The sequence below is a fragment of the Osmia lignaria genome, chromosome 4, assembly GCF_051020975.1.
Source record: "Osmia lignaria lignaria isolate PbOS001 chromosome 4, iyOsmLign1, whole genome shotgun sequence".
Lineage (NCBI taxonomy): Eukaryota > Metazoa > Arthropoda > Insecta > Hymenoptera > Megachilidae > Osmia > Osmia lignaria.
The window spans coordinates 5,135,040-5,160,381 of record NC_135035.1 but is presented as its reverse complement, the minus strand read 5'-3'; the positions used below and the strand labels follow the sequence as shown (position 1 = coordinate 5,160,381).

The window sequence follows — 25,342 nt, the reverse complement described above, 5'->3', positions numbered from 1 at the left end:
GGCGATTCGAAAAAGAGCAGGACAAGTGCGCTGGTCAATCAATGTATGGGCCGGAATTTGCGGCAATTTTATCGTTGGGCTGTAAGTACTTACATTCTACTTGTTAGATGGACGGCCCATCGTACAGAGTGTTCCTAGAACATGTCCTTCTCATTCTCGTGGAGGTAATTCCTCCCGAAATTCGGAGGAGCATGTTCTATCAATACGATGGTGCACATGCACATTTCGCCGCAAATGTCCGCGCCTATTTACATCAAGCCTTTCAGGACAGGGGGATTGGCCGCGGCGGTCCTGTTGCGTGACCCCCTCGATCGCCGGATATGAATCCACTGAATTTTTTTTCTGAGGATATTTAAAAGTACGTATGCTATTATAACTATTAATTTAGTTTAAAAATATTTCTTGACATGTACATACACTTACTCACCATTTCGTATTTTTATTAACTATTTCAGAACCACGTCTACAAAGTAGCCATATCCACGCTAGAGGAACTAGTGGCACGAATACATGGCGCGTTGGAACAATACAAGGATTTTTAATTCCGTTGAAAAATTTATTTTTTATCGCAAAGAAAACAAAATTTGACCACCTCAAAAACCGGATTTTTCAATATTGTAAAATATCGTCATTTTGGTGAAAATCAAAATTTCGCAAAATCCTTCGTTCAGTGCCTTAACAGTACAATATACTAACTCAATCTTCTTTGGTTTTGATTTTAAATAAGCGGTTTGGAAGATATCGTGGCCACCACGAGTGATCTCGAGAGAAGGGCGTTCTACGAAAAGAGCTGTATTTCCCTCATTATTTAAAACTACTTTAAAACATGTATTTTTCGGTGGTATATTTCACTTCATAATAAATAATTATTAGGACGGCAAAAAAATTCTTGAAAATTACGTCCTTTTGCCGATCCCAACTAGGCGTAACCCCTTGCAGAATTGTAATAAAAAAATAAGAGAAAGAATGCTATTATTATAACCTATTATTAATAAGATTATGAAATATGTATATGTTACGGGCAATGTGTTTAACGTGGGCATTTTGTAAAATGATCGGGCATTGTGTAGAATACCCATTTGTTTTGGGCAATGTATATAATAGACAGGTATTTCACAAATGATTCGTTTATTTAAATTTTTTTTTAAATTTTCCCTTAATAATTCAAAAACGAAGTTTTAAACAACATTTTCGCAAAGGAAAATGTTTAGCATCACCTCAGCCCAGCTATTACCCCCTTAAACCGCTTACACTCTTTCTGAGACACCCTGTATACGTATATATCACAAACCAATTCCACCAACAATACTGATGTACAGCGTAATCTGAAAATAAAATTATATGAATACTAGAGAATTATCGTACAAAATTGAACAATGGAAAAATAATAACAATTTCTGTATAAGAATTTATAATACATTTAATATTTCTTATATTTTCCCTCCGGTTAGTATCTGACGTGCCGTTTTCGAGTCACGTTGGTTACAATGAATTTGAATACGAGTGACCTAACAGTCAATATTGTGTACGCAACACGAAATAGTAAAAATTATTGCAATTTTTAGAATACACAGCGAGTATTATATATTAAGAATACACAGTACGGATATAAATAGCCAAAAATGATCAAGGATTTTGTTATCCCCGTAAACAAAGATGAGCTCTTGCAAAGGAATATTGGAAAATATAATGTTAAACAGATTGTTCCAATAGGTGTAATTCCGCAAGCTCTCAATGGTATGTATATAATTAATGTTATTTATTGGTTTCATTGCAATTTTTTTATTTAATACTTCTTACATATTATTACTTTGTTACTTTTTGTTTTACAGAAGCAAGAACAGCGCTTCAAACCAGTGGAATTTGTTTTATTATTGAACATTTTGATACATTTTTTTCTATAATTGTTCATGGAAATAAAATTGAATTGCCAATTGTTATGCGTGGTTTTAGTAGAATTCATAAAGGTAAGGAATGTTATTTTCATATGTGTTACACTTATTTAAATACTATTATATAGCAATAATACATTTAATTATTATTTAAAACAGCAATAGAAATATTGATTGTTGACATGGAAAGTATATTTGAGAACCAGACTAAATTAAGCGAAGAAGAGAGATTAAAATTTCTAAATGTAACTAAAATGCTTGCATATTTATTTTCATTGTTTGTTTGCTACATAAATGATGAAATTCTTAAAGATGGAAGTGATAAACTTAGTGGAAAGGTTTATATAATATCTGTAATTGTATTATAAAGATTTAATATTTTTATGTCAGTTAATTTATTTTATTTAGCGTAAGAAAGGTACTAGATCTGATATGGAAGAAGAATGGGAATATACTAAAGAGAAAGTATTAGAATATGTTTATAGATTATTACAATTACCTTTACAAAAACTTTGGCAACCGCCTATTGTTGAAGACTCATTCACCGAGTAGGTTTGATACATGATCTAAGAAATTATTCTTATGTTAAAGTAACAAAAATTTTATTACTCTAAATAAAAAATATGATTTAATTTGTTGATTTAATTGTTAATGCTATGTTGTAGAATACTCACTAAAATGTGTTATAAAATGATAGAACAGTGTACAGATTCCAAACAAAAACACATAAGAAAAACTATTTTTGAGGTAAAATTCTTTAATGTTTTATTAAATTGTTTTCAATTTTAACATCTCTTCATTTTTTAATAAAAGATTTTAGGTACTTCAGTTAAGAGATATCATCATGGAATAAGCTGTGTAGTAAGAATAGTTCAGGTGCGTATATTTAAATTTTATTTAAATAAAAGAATTTGTTAATAGTATAAATTAATATTGTAGTTGGTGAAATTACGTGATGTGTTAGCATCACATATAGGAATTGGAGTTGTGCATATGATTGACGAATGTGATTGTAATGGTTTATTAAAGGAAATAATGAAAGAAATTGATCAAAGCGAACCATCCGAAAGTGACTGTCGTAACATTTCAGTGTTTCTTGAAAGCATTGCCACTGCTAAACCAAATCTTATAATTCCTATTCTTGATGATATAGTAGATTATCTAGCTAGTGAAGTATGGTTTCTATTGGTTTAAATATAAAATTGCATATTCAGTTTAGTTTATGTTTGTTTATACCATTTGCAGCATTACACTATGAGAATTTGTATTATTAACATCTTGGGAGTAATTGTAGAAAAAATATTAACCGGAGATGAGCTTACCCAAGAACAGAAAAATCAGCGTGATGAATGCCTTAATATTTTAGAAGAACATATTCTAGATGTTAATGCTTATGTAAGGTCAAAGGTTTTACAAATTTGGCAACATTTATGTTGTGAAGGTGCAATTCCTTTAGCAAAGCAAGGAAAGCTTTTAGCTGCTACGGCATTACGATTAGAAGATAAAAGTACAATTGTACGAAAACAAGCTTTGCAGCTGATACGTGCGTTAGTTCAAGGCAACCCATTTGCAGCTAAAGTATGCATAATGTTAATTTTTTCTTTTTATTATGAATACAAAATCTGACGAAATAAATCGTGTTTTTAGTTAAACAAAGTAGAGATTTCTAAATCGTTAGAGAAGGAAGAAATAACGCTAAGAAAGCTACAAGCTGAAACTGTTGGTAAAAGTACTCGTGGTGATAGTCAGAGATTAGAATTATGGAATGCTTTGCTTCCGAAAATAAGAGAAGCATTAAAAGAAGTTATTAATGGCACGAAAGCGGGGAGCGACAAACGAGGTATGTTCATTTTATTCAGTATGATGCATGATATGAAGATACATATAAGTTAAATGTGTTATTTTATAGATTTAGAGGATGAAGATGAAGAAAATATTGATATTGACCCTAATACAGCGTTTGAACACGTCAGACAATTAATGTTAAAAGAAAAAATTCTGGAAGCAGTAAAATTTTTGTGGAAGGTTTGTATTAAATTGAAGGAAAGTCCAGAAATTGAAAATTTTTCTGCCGAAGCAAAAGAAGAATGTCTATTTTTACTTCTATTGAAAACATTTATGGAATCAGAAAATGGTCCAGATAATGTACAAGAAAATGCTGATAATAGAGAATCATTAGATAAAGATAAAGAAAATATAATTGGAGCAAAACGAGTTGTAAATTATTTGAGGGTATGTATCTAATTATTTCCTATTAATTTTGATAATTCTTTTATTTCTGTATTTTTTTTGTAGCATTGCTTAGAATTTGCCACTGAACTAGAAATTGCTATACCTATGGCAGAAAAATTACTTTTTTCTGAAACTGCAAGCGATGCTGTTGAAGCATGTACTTTGCTTGGAACTGCTTATCAGTTTGGTGTAGTAGGAGCTGCAACCGCTATATGCGATGCTCTGTATCAAGTATTTCACCGTGATCCATCGGTACGCAATAATATTGCAGAGGTGTATAAAAGTATTTACTTAGTTAATAGTGAAAGTCAAAAATCAGAGCGACAAAATGCTCTAACCTGTGTTAAAGCATTGGTTGAATTGTTAAAATCACTTCAACCAAATCAAAGTCCAGCTTTAACTCAGCTAATTTTAACGTGGTACAATAATAATGATATAAATAGTGAAGTATTACAGGTAATATCATGTATATTTAGTTTTATAATTTTTATCTAAGATGTGATCTAATTCTCTAGTTTAATAGGTATTGTGGGAAAAGTTTTCAATGAAGTCCTCAGACACAAATTCATTAGATAGTAGGACAGCATTGATGTTAATAACAATGATTGCCCAGGCTGAAAGCAATATTATAACAGGAAATTTGGAAGTATTGATAAAAGTAGGATTAGGACCACGAGCAAAAACTGATCTGTTATTAGCTAGAGATACCTGTCGAGCATTGTTAAAAATAAAACACAAAAATGATGATATTGAAAAACCTCCTGTCAGGTAAGCTACCTGTGAAAGTGTAATAATTCTTTAATTGTATATTTGATAAATGTAATAATCATTTCTATTGTCATTAGGTATCCAAATGACCATGAAATATTTACAAAAATTTTCACCCTATTGACAGAAAATTTTACTAATATGGAAGAAGACGCATATGTTTCATTTGCGACAGATGCAATTAGTACCATTTATCATGTACGAAGTATTCTATGATTTTATTACGGATTATATAGAACAATATTTCATAAAAAATATTTAAAAATTTTAGTTAGCTAATCAACCCGAGCATTTAATAAAGAAATTATTGTTAGAAGTGTATAAACGAGGACAATTTGACAGTGAGTTGCCTGTTCCATTTCTTCTGTTAGCTAAACTGTTATATGTAGTCGGGCACATTGCAATTAGAGAAATGGTACATTTAGACACATCAGTTTACAAAGAATTAAAGCGAAGAGATGTTATACGACAATTACGAAAAGAAAAGAATTCAAATAAAAAAGGAAAAGAATTCGATCGATCTCGGAAATCCACTTCAACAACCACCCCAAGTAGTGCAAGACAAATGATTCGGAATAAAGAGGTAAACGACATAATATAGAAGATGTGTTTTAAAAAGATTATACACCGTGAAAAAACTATAGACCTTTATGAAAGATCTTATCCTATACTTTTATAATTAGACAACTATCACCGAAGATAATGGAGAAGAAGCTGTTGAAGGCGCGGTAGAAGATGCGGATGCAGAATTTATAAATGATGTTCTTGAAAATCATGTTGTGACCGGTGATGGACTTTTATCAAAATTTGTGTATATGCATAAATTTAATTCATTTTCTATTTTGTTTGCATATGCCTATATATTTTGTTTTATAGGCCCTTAGTATTGGATGTGTGTCGATATCCTGATAAATATAATAGTGAAGATCTACAAGCCGCTGGTGCCCTTGCCCTTAGCAAAATGATGCTAGTAAGTTCCATTTTTTGCGAAGAGTCATTACAACTGTTAATTACGATCTTAGAACGTTCACCCTACCCTAATATTCGGGCTAATGTTCTTATTGGAATAAGTGATCTAACAACTAGATTTCCAAATCAAATTTTACCATGGATGCAACACATTTATGGCAGGTGATTATAAACACGTTAACCAATTTCAAGCATGGTATCGTAATTGATTAAAGAATGTAATTAACTTTCAGACTTCGGGATGAAAATATAACCGTACGAAGGTCGTGTTTTCGAGTTTTATCAAGTCTTATACTGAGAGAAATGTTGCGTGTGAGAGGTAAAATATCAGAATTAGCTGTGTGCATTGTTGACCATGACGAACAACTCCGAAAAGATGCGAGACAATTTTTCAAAGTACTTTCACAAAAAGGCAACACATTATACAACGTGATGCCTGATATATTATCTCATTTAACCGACCCTGAATTAAATTTGAATGAAGCTGATTTTCACGAAATTTTAAAGTACGTGTAATAAATAAGACAGAATATCAAATCGTCATTTAATCTAACAGCATATGTTTTCAGGATCATTTTGAATTTACTACAAAAGGAAAAACATGTTGATTCTATAATTGATAAGATTTGTGCTAGGTTTAAACTAGCTACTACAGAAAGACAGTGGCGTGACTTTGCATATTGTCTTTCACTTTTACAGTTTAGTGCAAAAAGTAAGTAAGAATTTATTTAATAATTAATTTAAAAAATTTCTTTCTAAAACAAAACAAATTTTATATAGGTTTACGTCGTCTTATTGAAAGTTTGCCTCTTCTAAAGGAAAAGATTCATCACAATCAAGTTTCAAAAGCATTGCAATCCATTATAGAGCAGACAAAGAAAAAACCAAATACAAAAGCGATTTCCGTAGAACTGGAAGAAAAGATGAAGGAACTTTTACAAAAAATAGAGAATTCAACACAGAATGATAACGAAATGATGCCACCACCACAGTTGATACCGAAAACAAGAAAGCGTGGTCGACGAGCTGCTTCAAAACGTAAAAGTAGGGGTGAAAGAGAAGATGATGAAGAAGAAGAAAATGATGGTGACGATGACGATGATGGTGATGCTGAAACGGATAACGATTTAAGCATATCTGCAACAAGTACGTTTTTTAATATGAAAATAGTAATTTTAATAGTGTATATTACTGATATAAAATTATTTTAACAATAGGTAAGAAAAAAGAAAAATCGCATGAACTTCAATCAAGTTCTGGTTCTCATGAATCAATCGAATCTCAAAGACGATGTATGTATTCCGATTTCTGTAAACAAACAATTTTTTATATCTGATTGTTACTATTTTTATTAGCTACTGTAAATCCATCTACGTCAAGTGTAAGAAGATCAATGCGAAACAAGGGTATCGATTTAGCATCGCCGTATCCGAAGAAAAATAAACAGGCTGTAACACCAGTATCTTTTCCAAAAAGATCCTCAACTCGGTTATCGCACTCACGAAACAAGGAATCAAATTTGTAAATATATACTTATATATACATATTTGCATAACTAATATACAACTTTTTATTTTTTTTTAAATCATACTAAGGCTAAAAAGGAAAGTAAGTGACAAATATACATGCAAATCGATTTTGTAATTATTTTAATAAAAATAATGATAAAATACCTTTTGCAGTGTACCTATTAACTGTATCAAATGGTAAAAAGTAATTTCGTGTATTTTATGTATATTTGGATGTTTCAAAGAGTTTAGATCTTCAGTTTTTTGTTACCGATTATTTAACAGGACCATGGAAAAATTTTATAAATGTTCAAGTAAATATCGAGTTTTTTGTATATAGTAGTTATATGTAATTATAGAAATTGTTAATTCCAAAAATAAATTTATTTATTTAAAAATAAAGGACGAATTTCTGTTATTAAATTCTTTATTTTTAATTATCATTCATTTTTCTTGTATATTACACAGTAATTACAGGACCATCATTATTTTTCAGGTAAATCAAGAAATATTTACTGTTGCATCATATTCTTATTTTGCAACATTAGTTGTTATATTTTTAGTAACAGATTTTGTACGATATAAGCCTATCATTATTTTGTGTGGTTTCTCTAGTGCTATCACATTTCTTTTGATAATGTTTGGAAAAGTTATCTTGACTATGCAAATTGTGGAATTCTTTTATGGCTTGTTTTTATCTACAGAAGTGGCTTACTATACCTATATTTATGCTAAAATTGATACGAAATATTATCAGGAAGTAACTGGTCATACAAAAGCAGCATCTCTTTTTGGTCTTTGCATGTCAGTTGAATTATATTACAGTATCAGGTATTTATTAAAATAATAATTTTTAGACTGATGTGAAATAGTTAACTTTTATTTTAATAACTCAAATATTAAGAAAGAAATTTATGAATTAAAAATATTCAAAAACTATATAAATTACAGATATTTAAAATATCTTTTTATAAAAAATATAAAATTTATTTTCCAGCTATTTCATTTGCAACAATATGGGCGTGTTTTTTACCTTCTGTTGGTCAGTCCATTTATTTTCATAAAGAAAATCAAATTATGAAAACCATGATTCTTTAACTAATAATGAAATGGTAGTATCACAATCATACAATTTAAATGAATTATTATATAGACCAGAACAGTACAATAACAACAATTCTCCCAGTACAAATGTTTCATTGATACGTAAAATAAAACAAGCTTATATTCTATCACGGAAAGATGTTTTGCAAGCATATTCAAATAATCATGTTGAAAAATGTTCAATATGGTGGTCATTTTCCACTTGTGGATATTTACAAATTATTATCAGTTATATACAATTACTTTGGCAAACTGGTGTATCACATGGAGATAAGATTTATAATGGAGCTGTAGATTCTTTATACACTATCATAGGTGAGCAAATATCTTGTATGACTAAATGTGAAAGGTTTCATTGCGAATGGTACATTTCTTGCAGAGTAACACCAAGAAATAGGTTTTTGCCATAACAATAATTATTAACAACAAATTCCATAAATTTTTGCAAGTGGGATCATCGCGGATATACATCCTATTAAATGTGAAAGGTTTCCTCGTGATCGGTTCATTCCTTGCAGAGTAAACGCCGAAAAATATAAATGAAGCATTACGTTTTTTACAAAGAAACTGTTTTTCTAACAGGACCTGTAGAGACATGCTCTACAAGATGCAAAAGGTTTTGTTCCGATTGGTTCATCTGTCTCGGAGTAATCGGCGAACATAAAGAACAAAAACACTGATCGAATCGAGTAACCTCCTCCTTTTTCGAAGTCGATTAAAAATTAAATAGAAGGGAATTGTATCGAATAGGGCAGTCAAATTTTTTTTACTTCAAAAAAAAAAAATGAACTAACAGCACGCGGAGTTCCCAAGCGGTCACCCATCCAAGTACTATCCGCGCCGAACTTAGCTTGACTTCGGTGATCGGACGAGAACCGGTAGTAGTCCTAAGTCGTATGGCCGTTAGTTAAAAACAGAGGGTTTACTACTGGAGAAAACCGTTAAAAACCGAGGAAATATACAAGATAATTAAGAAAACAACTGGTTGTTCATATCCGTGGTATTCCATTGCATAATCTACTGCAATTGCGTAAAATAAAAATGTGGTTAATACAGTTGTATTTCCGAAAATCTGTCAAATGCGATTCGACTGGTATTTTTGCAAATAGCTTCATTTTACATGAAAAAAATGTTTGCAAGAAGGATTTTCGGCGATATTCAACGTGTTAACTGACATAATCTTTAATATGTCTCTCAGACGTAAAAAATCCAAATTTCTAAAAAAATTGAATTATGTAAGTTAATATTGTAGTGTCGGTAATTTAAAGTATTTTCATCAACTAAAGTTCAGCACCGAATCAAGGGGGGTCTAAAGGGGTTATAGTCTCGGGCCCCACTTTCCAGAGTTTGGAATTCACTACAATTTTGTAAATTTGAAATCCAATTTCTTGAAATGAAAACTTTTTTACAAGAGTCTGCTTTCTCTAGAATGCTCAATGAATTTGGTAAGTCGTGTTATGTCCTTTTCATATTGTATTTAGGGCAGTTAACCAAAATATGATCGATGGAGTTCTGTATCCCGCAAAAATCACAGTTGTTTGAGATAGAAGTGATGAGATAGGAGTGCGTCCAGTTGCTGTGACCTATTCTTCGTGTTAACTTTACTTGATCTTTCCTGTTGAATAGCCAGATCGGATTTTTATCATTTATATTGTTGCGGATTCTATGTAGTTTTGTCGGTCGTGAATCTCTTCGTTCCATAATTCTGTAGTCGCTTTAGTGAGGTATTTTTGAAGATATTGATAAAGTATAGGGCTATGAATTATTTCAGATGCACTGGAGCTAGCTAGCTTTATTGTTGAGTCGTCCTTTTCGTTGCTTTCGATATTGATATGTGAGGGAACCCAAGAGTACAATATTTATTTTCCTGCATTAATACTCTGGATTATTATGTTACTACTTTCTAAATTTTGCAAGGCCGACACGACACTTTTGAAGTCTGATAAGATGATGAATTTGTTGTGCGTTGCTCTTTTTACAGGGTGTTGGAATACCCCGTATAAAGGGTGTTCGACAACAGGTGAGAGATTTTTTAAGGGATGATTCTAGAGATCAAAATAAGACGAAAATCAAGAATAACGAAATAGCGATTGCGGCTTTGTTTTCCAGTAATTAACGTTTAAAAATTCGAGTAAAAAACGCCTGAAACCTGCAATCCGGCTAGCACCGACGACTGAACGTGAGGTCAGCAGGGGTCGGTACAGTCATAACCAAGAATCGTTGAATAGTAGAAGTTTACCTCGTGCTATTCCTGTTTCTCGGTACTGCAGCATTCGGCTTCGATTCTTGGTTATGACTGTACCGACCCCTGCTGACCTGACGTTCAGTCGTCGGTGCTGGGCGGATTGCAGTTGTCAGGCGCTTTTTATTCGAATTTTTAAACGTTAATTACTGGAAAACAAAGCTGCAAACGCTATTTCGTTATTCTTGATTTTCGTCTTATTTTGATCTCTAGAATGACCCCTTAAAATTTTGCTCCACTGTTGTCGAACACCCTGTATAAAACATGCACATATTTTATAAACATTGTAGTAATACTAATATTACGTTAAAGAGTCCCTTTATTTATTAACTTACTTTGAAAGTTTAAGCATGTTAGAAATATTTTGTTTTAAATAATCCTGCTTAATGCGTTTCCACTGACTATTAAACATTGTATTAATCCTAGTATTGGTGAAAATGCTGAATAGTGGACCCCGCCCCAATGACTTAACCCTAACTTATCTGAGCTTCCCAGCTACCCATAACTAACCCAGAACTAACCTAACCTAACACATCAATAATATTCACTTGTGATTGAATTTTAATGAACATTTCGATCTTAATTTTTACAAACTTTTTTTGTTAATAACTTTTTAATAAACTAGAAAAAGTTACTCGAGGACATGTCCTTGACAACATATCATTGTCATTGGGGCGGGGTCCCCTATTCGGCATTTTCACCCTAGTATTATTGCTATTATGAGCGTCATTTGGATATTATGGTCTAGCTGATCTCATAAATTCCAAATGTGATTTAAATCCGTCAATTGAAGCGTACTATTTTAAGACAATTATATAATAAATATTTTTTTACAATTCCCGATGTATGTTTGGAATCACTATTTTGATAAAGCTTGAAATTATCACGTATGTTCTTATCAATGTCATTTTTTATTAAATTCTATTTTAAAATATCTAAACATTTACTTTTATCTAAAGTACCATCAATAAAAAATCAAAACAGATGTTGCTGTATATCGAAAAAATGAGTTTAATTAGGTTTTTCAGCATGGTTATTACTCGAAGCACATTGCAAATGCGGTAAAAAATTAGTCAAATACAAGAAACGTAATATTTATCGTAACTAGCTCAATTAGCTGATTTAATTAAATTCAACTGACCATTCATAGGTTACATATAAAAAAAATTTTTTTTTTAAGCTTAAAAGATAATACAGAAAGTATTAAATCACCATAAGTTTGTATTACATTTTCTTTAGATCTTTCTCGACATATTTTCTAAACAAAAAGCAATCAAATATATACCTTATATGTTATTGTAGTGTTTTCTTCTACTTTAACGTGCAGCTTTCAATTTAACAGTCATAAGATTTTTATTTAGAAAATTGTTAATGTAATTTGTAGCGATTTTTGGGTATTATTTTTGTGAAGTAAGTTATACAATATTTAAACAAAAAAAAAGATTTTGTTCATAAAGTCTACTGAAACAGTGACAAGGGGATATAGGAAAAAATGTACAGAAATATTTGATTAAAATTATGTGCATAAGTGCGTATGCAAAAGCTAGGCTGGTCCTGCCCTCTTCCCCGCCCCAAAAAATATATAGTGCCCTACGCCAAAAAATATAGAATCTCATCATTTTAACATTTTAAGATTTCATTTCAGAAAAAAGTCTTGCAATTAGTTACGTCAATGATTAAAATATCAATTGTCTTCTTGGATCATTGCCTCAAAGACGTGCAGTAAAAATTGCTGCAAAAATTATGGCAATTATATAACAGAATCATAACTTATGGTATATAGAAGCTATGAATGTTTTATTTGTATTACAAAATATTTATAATTTATATTATTTTTTTATACAACAATTGCAAATATTAATAAATATCTATTATTATACCCTGTTCAGAAATTTATTATCCTTATAATTCATGCTTTACGATTAGTATCAAATATTCTTTGGATATTAAAAAATTTTTGTAAAGTCAATGAAAAAAGAATTATAACTGCATATTTTTTACGCTATTGTGTCTTCTATTAAATCATCTGATAACTAAAAATTTTAATAAACACAGTTAATTGCAATAAAGATGATCGGCGAAAAATGTATTCTATACATAAATCTTTCGTAGATATGGCTCAAACATTACTAAGGCTTCATAAAAATAAGGATGAAAAAAAACAAAGTTCGTTATATGCTCTAATAAACGAAATAACTTTTTATCATCATATTTGTGCGTTACCGAATTCATATAATCAGAATACTTAACTTTATCATGCAAGCAGTTATCGATAAACATTCATATTACGAAATCCTTCAAATCGTGAACTTTTCTATCTTTATAGAAATAAAAAGAATTAAATGAATGTTTTCACTTTACAAACGATAAATTAAAATTTATTATTCGTGGTAAGAATATATATACATATATATCGTAAAAATTAAAAAATTCCATAGTAAGAGTGTTTCCTAAGGTGTCATATGATTGTGAATACCTTGCAACTGAAGGTAGTAAGTCTATACTTTGTGAAACGAAATGTAAATCTTGACGACGTGGATTTATCCCTTTAGATCTTCACCAATTTTATAGCCTCAGAAACCTGTTGGAGATTTTGAAAAATTGCCTAGTGACAGTGGCATCTCTAGCGGAATAAAAGTGAACTATGAAGAAGTAATTTGCGTTTTTCAAATTGTAAAAAAAATTTTTTCTACAAAAACAATTTTTACAAAGTTTTAAAAGCCCAATTGGGAAATTAAGCTCTGTACGTTGTTGTATAACTGCACACAGAATATTTTTAAAGAAGAATTATGAGAAAAAATTACTTCTTTACCTCAAAATCTTTGAATTATCAAATCGCTAAATTTGAATCGCGTTATTCTTGTCTTTCTATGCAAAAGAGACAAGAATCTTACGCAACTTTTCAATTTCTCCGCTTGAGGTCTCACAGATCAATTCGTCACTCCTGTTGACCCTTGATATGTTAAGTTAGATTTCGCTGAACTTACGCTAGAGACTGCCGCTAAGAATGGTAGCAGCATTGTTATGTTCCTGACATGCTTGTGGCTTTCTCTTATTCTTAGGTGTCCCAAGATAAATTATATCTGTAGCAGTCTTTTTAATAGACCACTGTTTTGACAGCAATATGGTACAAAAGAACGGTGAAAACAGCAAAAAGCTCAATTTACTCTGAAAAGAAAGAAAATGCTTCTTCTTCTGGAGAAAGCTGCAACGCCGATGTTCTATATTATCAACGAAGAAATGTATTAGATTCACAAATACATTGTTACCAGCAGGGAAGAAGTAATGTGGCAGCACTCTTGAAGTTATCGACGGAACTAAAAAACATTAGAAAGCTCCCTTCTCACAAGTGCTTACCGACAGTGATGGTTATTCATGTGTTTACAAAGTGACCCACACAATTAGGACAAGATGTATCTTCCAGTCAGAGATCGTAAATATGTCATAAAACAAAATTAAATGGTATCTCATGGTACATCATTTCAAATAATTTTTATGGATTTTTATATATTCATGCACCTAAAAACTACAGTTGCACCTTTTTTTTTTTTAAATAGAACGCCATATTTTTGAATACACCAATTGATGCATCATTTTAATCTCCTTTATGATTTATGACTCAAATTTATAGTGTACCTCCAACTTCCAATAAATCTTATCTATCCCTTTAATCCCTATCTCAGATTTACTGATGAGTTCAACGAATTTCACTCCAAAATAGTTAAATTAACAGCTACTCTTATATGAAAACAATAAACTTGTAACAAATTTCTTACACAAAGTAGTTAAACCAGCAGCAACTATTGTGTGGAAACATTGCAGTTGAAAGGAATCCTATAATCAAGTCAGAAGACTGAAATTTATGTCAGAAGATAAAAATTATGTCAGGCGAATATAATCATTACAAGAAAGATAATAAAGTGATTAATTATATAATTAGAGTTCTTTGAAATTTCTGAATGTGAGATGTGTTCTTTTAAAAGATAATCCTCATGCTTAGCGTTGTAACAATGATTTCTTTTTATACAACTTATAATTTAAATAGAGACTTTAATCAGGTTGTGAATGAAAAAAAGGGGGCTGCAATAATTTTTTTATGAATTTTCTTTCTGAAAAAATAAATTTTAAAGTAACGTAATATGCGGTCGAACGCAAAATTTGTGCTAATTTTAAGATGCAGTAGCTACGAAGACTTTTTGTTTAAAAAAAGAGGGAGGTCTTATGGACCATCCATACTTCTAATATCTCATTCTATTACACTCAATAATAATTGATGTACCATAAATTTATAGCATCACGTGGCCAACAGTAATCGAATTACACTATTCAAGGGAAGGACTCCTTAATGTCTGCAATCTTTTGCAACGCCTTTTTGTTTTGAAAAATTTGTTCAGGCTTACAATTAGATCATTCCTCATGTAGCTGACAATGAGATTAAACAAAGAAAGTAAGCTAAGTATTTACTTATGTAAGTTGATCAATCATGCGGCGGTCATATTGATCAATATTCTCAAGATATCAAAAAATGATACGGATAATATTTATTATAATGAAAGATCAGTTTTATATTCTTCTTTCTAGATTAATATTTTAATTAAATTCTTAAAAGTAGAACTTATATTACAAAAAGTGTAAACTAAAACCCTATCTTACAATTAGAGATAATATCGTTACATTCATTAAATAAATTTAAATGATTGGTAAAATACCATAACTAGGTAAAGATATTTGTTTCTGTTGCTAATAAGTAGCAGTTAGCAATTAACAGAATGTTAACAAATTGAAAAAAGTATTTCCCCTTTTTAAATAATCATATCTGTTTTTATATCTTTACATTTTATAAATTTCAAAAAATTATGAGCATAAATTTTTGTTTCTAACAGTCCTCATAAACTAATAAATATACATCACTGTTAAAACGGTAAAACTGAACCAGCGAACAATTTGAAAATAGAAAGAGAAGCTATTATACATAAGTACGAATGCAGTTTAAAAAACATTTATTTTAATTTTCATTAGTATTAATATAAATTTGAGATTAAGATGAAAACAGTAATTCATATACTATTACTAACCAAGTTCTTGGTATTCTAATGTATCCATAATTATTATCTTCTATATAAAGCGGTTCTTTTCAAAATAAGAATCTACCTACATATACATATACTGTCCATCGATCAGAAGAAGATTCATGAGAATAATGCAATCTGATTGGTTGCGCCCCACCTCAATAACGTATGATTGGTCGACGTGATCACACTACTAAGTAGGCTCGTGTAAAACTAGGAGGTCAGTTGATGTGTGTGTACTACGTCCTCTTGTCCCTGTGCCGTCCTGTGAGACTTCTTGTATGTATAGTGCACCGATGACAAGATGTCCCATGAGAAGCACGCATTTGCATTTGTCATCAGTGCACAATACATAATCGGAAAAACAGTATTACATGTGACGCATTTTGATGTTCGTCTCGCAAACTCGCATGATACACGAGAAGTAATTGCGCGACCGGCTAGTGATAAGTTTTCGCGGTAGAACGTCACTAGATGGCGAAACTATCGGTCGTCCGAGAAGGCAGATCGGGGTATGAGCAGGCGCAGGTTGGTACACCAATCGCGCCTGTCTCTATTTCCGTAGAGGTCGAATGCGTGTGCCAGTGAGAGCAGTTCGACGCTCGAAGATTTCACAGCGGTTTAGACTTCAGTCGGACGGGGTCTGGTCTGCCTTGTCCCCGGCTTGCGACACTGTAAGTAGTGAAATTACTGACTGAAGTTTGTCATATTTTATTATTGTTTCGTTGTGTTGCGTTACGTACGTACGTAAAAAATCACGGCGAGTGTGTTCACGTGCGGTTTTTCAGCACGTCAATTAATCACTGACAATTCACGCTGACGGACGAAATTGCTCCAGAATCCTGAAACTGCTCATTCGTGCTCGTGTTCTCATGATTCTTCGGGCAAGTGGTCGTACCGTTTTCGCAGCAAAATTGATCCATCAGTTACCGCGAGCCTCAATTCACTACTTAATTCGATGCCCATCGTTAGAACGCGCCAATTGGTCGCGCGCGTACTGGCTTTTTCGGTATATTGTTACCGACACGCTTCTCGACTGAATTCGAACCAGTGCATCTGTAACTGTAACGTGTTCTGTGCCAATATCACTATGGATGCTTAAGATTAATTTCGAATCGTTGGTGAACTTATATTTGCAAGAGATTCGATATTAGCCATTTTTTTTTTAATTTTTCGAGAAGCAATAAGAAGATTCTTTGAATTGTGTTCATTGATATTAGACAGGTTCGCTTGAAAATAATAAACGTTTACGAACGCTAGTCAAGCGATCTACCCCGAATGACGTTTAGGACGTTTATGTAATAATCGCGCCGGATCGCTATAGTTGTTGATCGACGAGGTCTTGATGTAGGGTCGAAGATCATGATCCTCGATGTTGATTTAAGCTTGAAAATAGCTGTAACTTTTGTATCTTTTTGGTTTTCAAATGAAGTTTTTCCGTATTGTATGCGAAGGTCTTTAATGTCTGTAATACACATGTTAGACTGTTTATAAACATTTTAAAGTTTAATAAAATGTTTGTTATAATTAGAGAAATGGATTTAAGTCGTAAAGTAGGTTTAAATGAATTTTTGGAAGATTAGGTTTAAATCATTTTTAAAGCAATAGCGGTCGTTCTATGTTTATGTGAGTTCATTTGATGTATTACAAGTTATTTACATAACCTGTTTCGCTACGCACGGCGGCATAGTTTCCTTTTTTCAAATACAAATTGATTGTACGTCTTCGATGCTTATTGATCTAGTTCCATTTAGCGATTAATCTATATAGTCATTTACCGGGCGATTTTATTACTTTCGACAACTTTGTTTTCTGTAATGTTTGACACTTTATAAAAAGTCTAATATTGTTCGAATATCAGTGTTTTTTTCTTCGACAAGGAATTTAGATTTTACGTTAAACTAAATGTATGCACTTATTTAACGTGTTAGCAAAAATAATAATATGTAATAAAAAACATGAAATATTTTTTCTTTAAATTAAGTTTACACGTAAATTATTGCCAATTTTTCTTAATTTCCTATAAAATCATATTAAAAATTTTATTTCTATTATTTGTTGAGTAATTGGTTGCATAATGACTATTGCATTTACCCAAATAATGATTTTCTTATCTTTTGTTATATTTACATACATTTTCCATAAAATTAAATAAACGGTAATATTAGTAAAATTATATTACTCCTTTAATAATTTATTGTTTATGTAAACTCATGAATATTTACATAAGAATTATAGTATTTATATAAAATAATTTCCACCATGTATTGTTGATCTATTTGTTAATTTATAATGATTTATACATAATATTGTACCTACTAAAAATTTTTCATGAATTCACATATCATATTTGTTATGATTAAAGATGTATTGGTAAATAACAGAACTGTTTTGCTTGATAGAATAAGAAAGCACGTAACTAAATATTCGATGAAATATGAGTGAATAGAAAGCGAATTTTGGATGGTTACACCTTGAAGTGTAAACTGTATTTCACATTGATTGGAAGTCTATTGATTGGTTAATTTAAGTCGATAGGGAACGCGAAACACTATGCATCTGCTCTTTCACCACCCTTCGTCTCTCTGTCGTCCCCTCTCTTTTGAATTTTTGCTCGTTCATTCTCTTCCTTTCTCTCTCCCTCTCTCTGCTTCTCTCTCCCTCTCTCTGCTTCTCTCTCTCTCTCTCTGCTTCTCTCTCTATCTATTGATCTCTATCTCTCTTACGTACGTTTGAATAATCTTTACATATAATTACGCATGCAAATAAATAAAAATGATTATTAATAAAAATATATATCTGCGCCAATGATCATACTTATATACCAAAAATAGTAGTGTCTGTTACAAGTTCTTCCAGTAAGTGATATTATTATACAAAAATATTTTGCTAAGTATCAGGGCAATCATATAAGTTGCAATATCTATTATAAATTTATGGAATGAATGATATTAATAAAGTAATGAACCTAATATCTGTTGCACATTACATACATTTATAATATATATCATAACTTAACAAATTAATAAAAATTATTATTCTTTTTTCAATCAAAACACTTTTTTCACTAATACTAAATTTTATTAATTACCAATCAACATTGAATTGTAAAACGATCATTATTATAACATCATTTTATAAAATGGTTAATTAGTATAGCTTTTATTTAGTTTTTGTAAGTACTCTTTCTTTTTAAGAATTTTTTAATATATCAATAAATAAATTTTGATTAATTAAAACTAATTAACTGGAAATAATATTAAAATCTTATTTGCTGACATTGAATTTTGATTTGCTTAATTAAAAAAACTTACGTATTACATTCTTCTGAATTCGTAAGTGTATTTGTCGTCCGACACGAATGTGTCTTCGTCAGCGTACCTTTAATTAATTTTTAATTCTTACATATAAAAATTTGTGGAAATTACCTCTACCAATGGAAAATACCTCTATCATTTTACAAAATAGTAAAGGAATTTTGCATTTGCTTTCGCAAGAGGGATCTATGGTTTTCGGGTTGTAAGATGTTTTTGGGACACCCTGTATATTCGAAGGACTGATTGCTTAGCGCCCGCGCTGCTTAACACCTGATACACCAGTGGTTGACTCATTGTCAGGGTCTATTTGAAGTCGAGTGAACTTTTATCTTATTGTTAGTATATACATTGTGCTTTATCGTATAGATTCTTTTCCTCATTCAGTATTCTTAAACCTACAAAAATTAAAATAATTTCTTTTAACATATAAAATCATTAAAAAACTGAAATATAGACTGTTTCTTTTGAAATTGGTTTAATTTTTTTTTTTAACTGAGAAAACGAAACATTGAAATATGCTTAAATGTGATCTGTTTATTTATGAGCAATTTATATATATATTTTTTAAACGGACTTGTATCATTTTCAAAATTAACGCTTATTGAAGCATTGATCATTATCAACCTATACATATTGTTAAAGTTATATATGAATTTCTTTTTGTTTCCAACAGCAATATATACAGGGTATCGTAATATTGATGGTAAAACCAGGAACAGAATGATTTTACGTGAAAAAAATAAGTCGAAAGTGTAAAACAAAATTGTTTTTGTCTCTAGCTTTGTGTTCGAGAAAGTTGAATTAAGATATTTTTCAGAATATTTTTAATTGTAAGAAAATTCGTTTATAGTGAAAAAAAATGAACACCAATTTCAGCAGTTCTTTCGTTAATCCAACAATTAGTAGATATTATAAATTAATAAATATGATTGTTAATATCGTTAAAATGTTGGTTCTATTAATCACCGCTTTTAATGACATTGTTACTTATGCATATTCTTATCATACTTCCGACTAAATCCATTACAATATATGCATTGGCGTAACTAGGATTTTTTTAGGGCGGGCCAGGTCTCTTCGAAATTTTTTAATTTTTTAATTTCTCAATTTATGAATCTAAGAATTTTTTAATTTTAGAATTGTAAAACTTCAAAATCTTAACATTTTTGGAATTCTGGAATTTTTTATTCTTAAAACCTTAGAATCTTAAAATGATGAGGGGGGCCAGTCCACATTTTGAGTGGAGGATGGGGGGGGGCGTGCTTGGTTCATCCTGGTCCCTCTCTAGTTATTGATAGTACACTTTAACTGTAATAATAATTGTACTTATTAATTTATACCATTCATTAAAAAGTATCTTTCATAGCTTTTATTGACTGTTTATTTATTTCCACAAAAAGTTTTTCACAATCTGCAATACTGCTGCGTTCTATTTTGCAGCATATTCCATAAATAATAATAAAAAAATCTTCGACACATACATTCCAGTTCAAAAGTTATAGAATATCTGTTATCATTTCATAAATGCCTAAAAAGAATTATTAGAATTGTTGAAATATCTAAAGGAGTACAATCTTTTTTCCATTTTCTACAAAAGTAGCTATGTATACAGGGTGTTTCATTTGAAGTGAACCACGTCATGATCATATTTCTGCAAAATATAGTTACAGTTAAACTTGATAATGTTCAAAGTTTCATATTTACATTTTTTAATTAAATAGTTTGTAAGAACTATTATATTGCATAGTGCATATTGCAATTGAAGGCGATAAATGCAGTATCTTGTGTTCATGGTTGCATGGTTCAATTTAAGTGGAACACTCTGAATATGTGATAACAGATAGGATAACAATGATTTACTAGTAACCTCACCAAAATGATTAATAATAATTAAAGCCTTTCGTTAACATATTCTCCACATTTTAAAGTGCTGCTTTTGTAATTTTTATATTGCAGTAATTAGTATTTTCATCATTTCTACATTAATATTATGTTCATATTATCTTAATAGAAATAAAGTACCTAGCCAGCTATTATAACTAAACGTATTTCTAACACTTTAACAGGGCGACGTCTGAAGCTTTTCGGGCCCTGGGCATAGAAACGAAAGCCGAGCCCTTCTTATGCATACAGGGTTTTTCGCTTAAAACAGGCCACCTAAATATCTTCTATATTTGTTATAATACTAAAAATATTTTTTAAGCAAAACACCCTGTTTATTTTAATTAAATTTAGAAGTCAAAGCCAGCAGATTTATTTATTTCATGTAGTAATGATAAACATCTCTATGGTGGCCCCTTTTTCAGGCACGTTTCTATTCTGCTTAGGGGTAATCGCTACACCTTAAATATTTCTAATTATTTAAAGCATTTAAACGATTAACCCTTTGGGACAGAACATTCTTAACCTTGCACAGAGTAATTAATTTAAAGTAAAAGAAGTAATAATTTTGCTCATTATAATCAGTTTATAATTTTTTATTTCTAATAATATCGAGCAAGCAATAATACTACAGCCTTAATTTGCAAATTAAATATTTAATTTTTTGTATATCCTACTAATATTGAATCTGTATACCTGAACATCTACGTTCAAAAATGAAGCTACTTAATTTAAATAATTTATACGAAGACTTATTCCACAGTGTATAATGTATATCTCGTAAGCAGTTCGAGTATAGCTATTCTGGTTTCGAATTCATTACAATACAAAGTAATGTGCTGTTTACAATTATCGTACGTCAGAAATATTCTGCCCGGTGCATACGAAAGTAAAACTACACATTTGTGTAATTAAGTGTAATATGATAAAGCTTGTGTCAATAATAGTTGACAGCACGTGTTTCTTGTCCGCGGTTATGTATGTTCAATGCTGACTTCAAAGTGTATTCTTCTGACGCTCACAGTTTATATTATCGATAGAGCAAACGAAGACAGGTGGAAAGTAGCATAATACTTTATGTGCATTAATTTACACAAAACATAAGTTAAAAGAAACAATGATACGCAGAAAAATCTATTGGAGTCCCGAAGGTATCCTAAAAATAGTATTCAATCCGGAAAGCGTAGATTCTCGATTCAAAAACAAATAAAAAATTCGCTCACTATTTTACGATTTGTGTTTAGTTTTGGAGATATAAACACTTGAAAATAGAGTATTCGTGTTATCCTTGGCCAGTATTTAAAAACTTAATTTACACAAAAGATTATAACAAGATAAAATGGTCAAAAGTGCCCTTTAATCAATTGTACCTAGCAATGCACCTTTTAGCAAAATACCAAAAGAAAACATTATACTCCGAGTTTCAACCCTCTGTCTCAATCGGGAGGGTAGTTACAGAGTAAATACGAAATTTGCTCTAAAAATAAAATTATGTAGTATTAGAATTTGTATGTTCGAATTATTATTAGCTATAAATAATGAAATTATGCAAATCTTCTCAAATTGTATTGTAAATTATAAATATAAATATAATAAGATTGTCAGTACTTTTTAATGAACATCTACACCTATCAGTTATTAGTGAAATTAGATATAAAATTATAGAGCAAGAAATTATCATTCTATCTCGTTGTACATTTTAATTACATTTAAAACAAGAAAATTACCATTTTTCATTTTATCTTTTATTTAACTTACTTTTTGGAATGAATGTACAGGATTTTGTTGTTATACATTATTGAGTAAAAGTAAATTCGTCACCATTTTATAGTTGACCACAATCATTTTTGGCAGCGCGGCCACCCCTCCCCAGGTGGGCCGCGATCACCATTGCAATTGCCATGAATGTCTGTCTGTCTATCTCTTTCCGTAGCGGCCAAACGGTAAGAGGTATCGACTTGGGACCTTGACCATTGAACGCAGAAGGTTCGATAACCGGAAGCAAGTCCAAATTTTCAGACCTCTAGGACAGGCCTGTCCAAGTAGGGGAATCCACTCCTGGAACACATGTTTTGGGTCCCCTTCCAACGCTGCTCCTTCAAGTAAGATGGGACGGTTCCGACTACCAAAGACGGTAGGAAAGACGGAGAGACGGTAGTTGGAACCGTCCCACCTTACTTGAAGGAGCAGCGTTGGAAGGGGACCAAAAACATGTGTTCCAGGAGTAATTTCCCCTACTTGGACAGGCCTGCTCTGGGACCACTCCTTCCACCTGAAATGGGAGGTCAAAGTCCCCTCTTTGAATAACGCTATAAGTTATGCTTTGTTACATAACCGCTATATCGCGCCGCCTTAATTTAGTGCTTTGCACTAATTGTAAATTATTAATATTCCTGTTAGTTAATTACAATTGAAAATTCAGGAACTTAAAATCAAGCAGTAAAAACAAATACAACAATAAAGATAAATGTGATTTCCTTTTTGTTATTCGTCGATACAAAATTTTACGTAACTTTGATAACGAAAGATTATTAAGAACAGTCACGGATGTTTAATCAAGTTGGTTAAATAGTCACGACGCATCGCGGCACGTCTCTGATGCAACTGCAATTCGTGCAATAAATAAGCAGGAACGCATTAAATTGACGTATCAATGCGGCGTCGAAAGCATGTGGATCTGTCTCGTGTGCATTTATGCATGCATCGTTCTTCACGGTCTTTTTCTCACAATCGTACAGTGGCGTATTTCGCAAGCAAGGATAAATAAATTATTTTATGTCCATTTATTACGCATTTCGAGCTGATGATTTGAAACAAGATAGATGTGCACAATTCCACCAATGTGTTCAAATATTGTACATCAATTATAAAAAATTCATAAATGCACTGCAGCTGTCTATGCATTTATATCAAACGAATAAGAAAATACAGTGCCACACAAAAGTATTGACACAAGCTAGAGTTTCATATAAAATTCTGTATAAATCGGTAAAAATTACGATTTTTTGTTTAATCTTTTTGTAAAATATAATTTCTAAGTCTAAAGTTTAAATATGTCGTAAGGATAAATTGTAAGAAGAACTGTAATGAAGTAAGATTAGGATGTTCACATAAGGGTCTGTTTTCAGTGTAACAGAAGTATTGGCACATTTTAAAAATTTATTACTATGCTATACTGTAATTAAACATTTGTAATGTTGGTGTGCATGTTACGTCTGGGGAAATCTCTCGATTCCAACTCATCGTCATTTGTTAAAGTTAGTAAACAAATTTTAAGAAGAAAGTAGAAAATCGTAAGTATGGGAAGAAAAAACCCAGGAAACAAAAATTTCTAAAAAAAAAACATTGTATTGTATTTACATAAAGAAAGGAAGTCTTAATTGAATATAGGTTAAACCTAAAGAAAGTACTTTTGGAAGAATGACAGAAAACAGATTCAGAAATGATCAAAAAGTTAGTGCACTCAATGCCTAATTATTTAAAAGCAGTAATTATATACGAAATATTCAATTGAATATTATAATTATTTATGTTGAAAAGTTGTAAATGTGCCAATACTTTTGTTCTGCTGAATACAGACCTTTATGTATATTTTATTATCTTGTTTTATTATATTCGTGCTTAAGATTTATGATTTTTAATATTTTTATGTTAGACTTAACAGTTGTATATTAGAAAAAAACAATAAAACGTATTTTTTAGGGTTTTATGTGAAACTCTAGCCTGTGCCAATATTTTTGTTTGGCACTGTAAGTTATCTGAAATTTATAAAATATATGTACAATATGCGAATTAAGATAACATTTTAAATCACGTAGAAAATGAAATTGTTATATAATAATATATATTTGCATACAAATTTTGTAGTCTATTTTCAGGACTGAATTGTTTTTGGGGACTTGGTTCTATCAAATCTTAAAGCCCTTTGGCCCTTTTGGTTGATAAACTTGATTAAAAAATTGAAATTTATTCTAAATAAAACTAAATAATATTTAACCGTAAAGAAAAAGGGTAAAAAAAAAATGTTACATGCAGTATCTCTTGACGTAGTAAACAGAAGACTTATAACAGGACCCCCACAAACTGGGGCCCGGGGTTGTAGCCACCTTTAGATCTCTCTTTAATCCGGCGCTGGTCTACTTTATAAACTAATTAAAATTGCTGTATAGTATTAGTATAACATATGTAAATCCTGCACATCAAGAATTACGTGTACATAATATGTATAATATATTGCATTTTAATACGACACGTTCAACCCGTATTTAATTTTAAAGTTACCAAAACAATATTGACAGTAGGCAATTTACAAAAATAATCTTTCTTCTGAAGTTTGATGTTTCTTCTGTCGTTAAACTTG

At 30.9% G+C, this 25,342-nt stretch overlaps 3 protein-coding genes and 1 non-coding gene across 10 annotated transcripts in view; 3 read left to right on the top strand and 1 right to left on the bottom strand.

The window, feature by feature from the left end:
* Positions 1-1,305: 1,305 nt before the first annotated feature.
* Positions 1,306-7,446, top strand: LOC117603269 (condensin complex subunit 1-like). 6 transcript variants are annotated; one of them, XM_034322254.2, is made up of 23 exons: positions 1,306-1,446; positions 1,566-1,737; positions 1,833-1,967; positions 2,052-2,230; positions 2,301-2,440; positions 2,558-2,639; positions 2,706-2,768; positions 2,832-3,065; positions 3,138-3,470; positions 3,540-3,732; positions 3,802-4,124; positions 4,188-4,580; positions 4,648-4,892; positions 4,970-5,090; positions 5,164-5,233; positions 5,318-5,475; positions 5,576-5,703; positions 5,769-6,023; positions 6,095-6,367; positions 6,431-6,573; positions 6,642-7,007; positions 7,079-7,153; positions 7,217-7,446. In XM_034322254.2, exons 2-23 carry the CDS (start codon positions 1,623-1,625, stop codon positions 7,384-7,386), a joined length of 4,194 nt encoding a protein of 1,397 aa, XP_034178145.2. In that variant the 5' UTR covers positions 1,306-1,446; positions 1,566-1,622; the 3' UTR covers positions 7,387-7,446. The 6 variants fall into 6 exon arrangements, 5 of the variants coding, with proteins under 5 accessions (XP_034178145.2, XP_034178146.2, XP_034178144.2 ...); XM_034322255.2 differs by having other exon boundaries at positions 2,052-2,137; positions 5,164-5,475; XM_034322253.2 differs by having other exon boundaries at positions 5,164-5,475.
* A 113-nt stretch (positions 7,447-7,559) lies between these two features.
* LOC117603494 (thiamine transporter 2-like) lies at positions 7,560-9,153 on the top strand (the record flags this gene model as incomplete). Its single annotated transcript, XM_076688147.1, is given in 7 exon segments — positions 7,560-7,627; positions 7,629-7,683; positions 7,866-8,173; positions 8,175-8,200; positions 8,367-8,446; positions 8,449-8,788; positions 9,056-9,153. Coding segments are annotated over 7 exon segments (975 nt in total), but the record flags the coding sequence as incomplete, so codon positions are not given.
* Positions 9,154-9,260: 107 nt separating this feature from the next.
* On the bottom strand, positions 9,261-9,381 carry LOC117603604 (5S ribosomal RNA). Its single transcript, XR_004581249.1, has one exon. It is a non-coding gene; the product is annotated as a 5S ribosomal RNA (ribosomal RNA).
* Positions 9,382-16,297: 6,916 nt separating this feature from the next.
* The window catches only part of PCB (Pyruvate carboxylase), a 111,352-nt gene continuing 102,307 nt past the window's right edge, over positions 16,298-25,342 (top strand). For both annotated transcript variants that reach the window (XM_034322777.2, XM_034322776.2), the window contains exon 1: positions 16,298-16,458. The gene's annotated coding sequence lies outside the window, so the exon portion shown is untranslated. The remainder of the gene's footprint in view (positions 16,459-25,342) is intronic.

What these genes read in the sequence shown, in the direction of transcription:
- LOC117603269 (XM_034322253.2), top strand. Translation starts at nt 1,623, where the DNA reads ATGATCAAGGATTTTGTTATCCCCGTAAACAAAGATGAGCTCTTGCAA. An exon ending in TTTTAGTAGAATTCATAAAG is followed by an intron (nt 1,968 to 2,051) that starts GTAAGGAATGTT and finishes TATTTAAAACAG; the next exon opens with CAATAGAAATATTGATTGTT. An exon ending in GCAACCCATTTGCAGCTAAA is followed by an intron (nt 3,471 to 3,539) that starts GTATGCATAATG and finishes TCGTGTTTTTAG; the next exon opens with TTAAACAAAGTAGAGATTTC.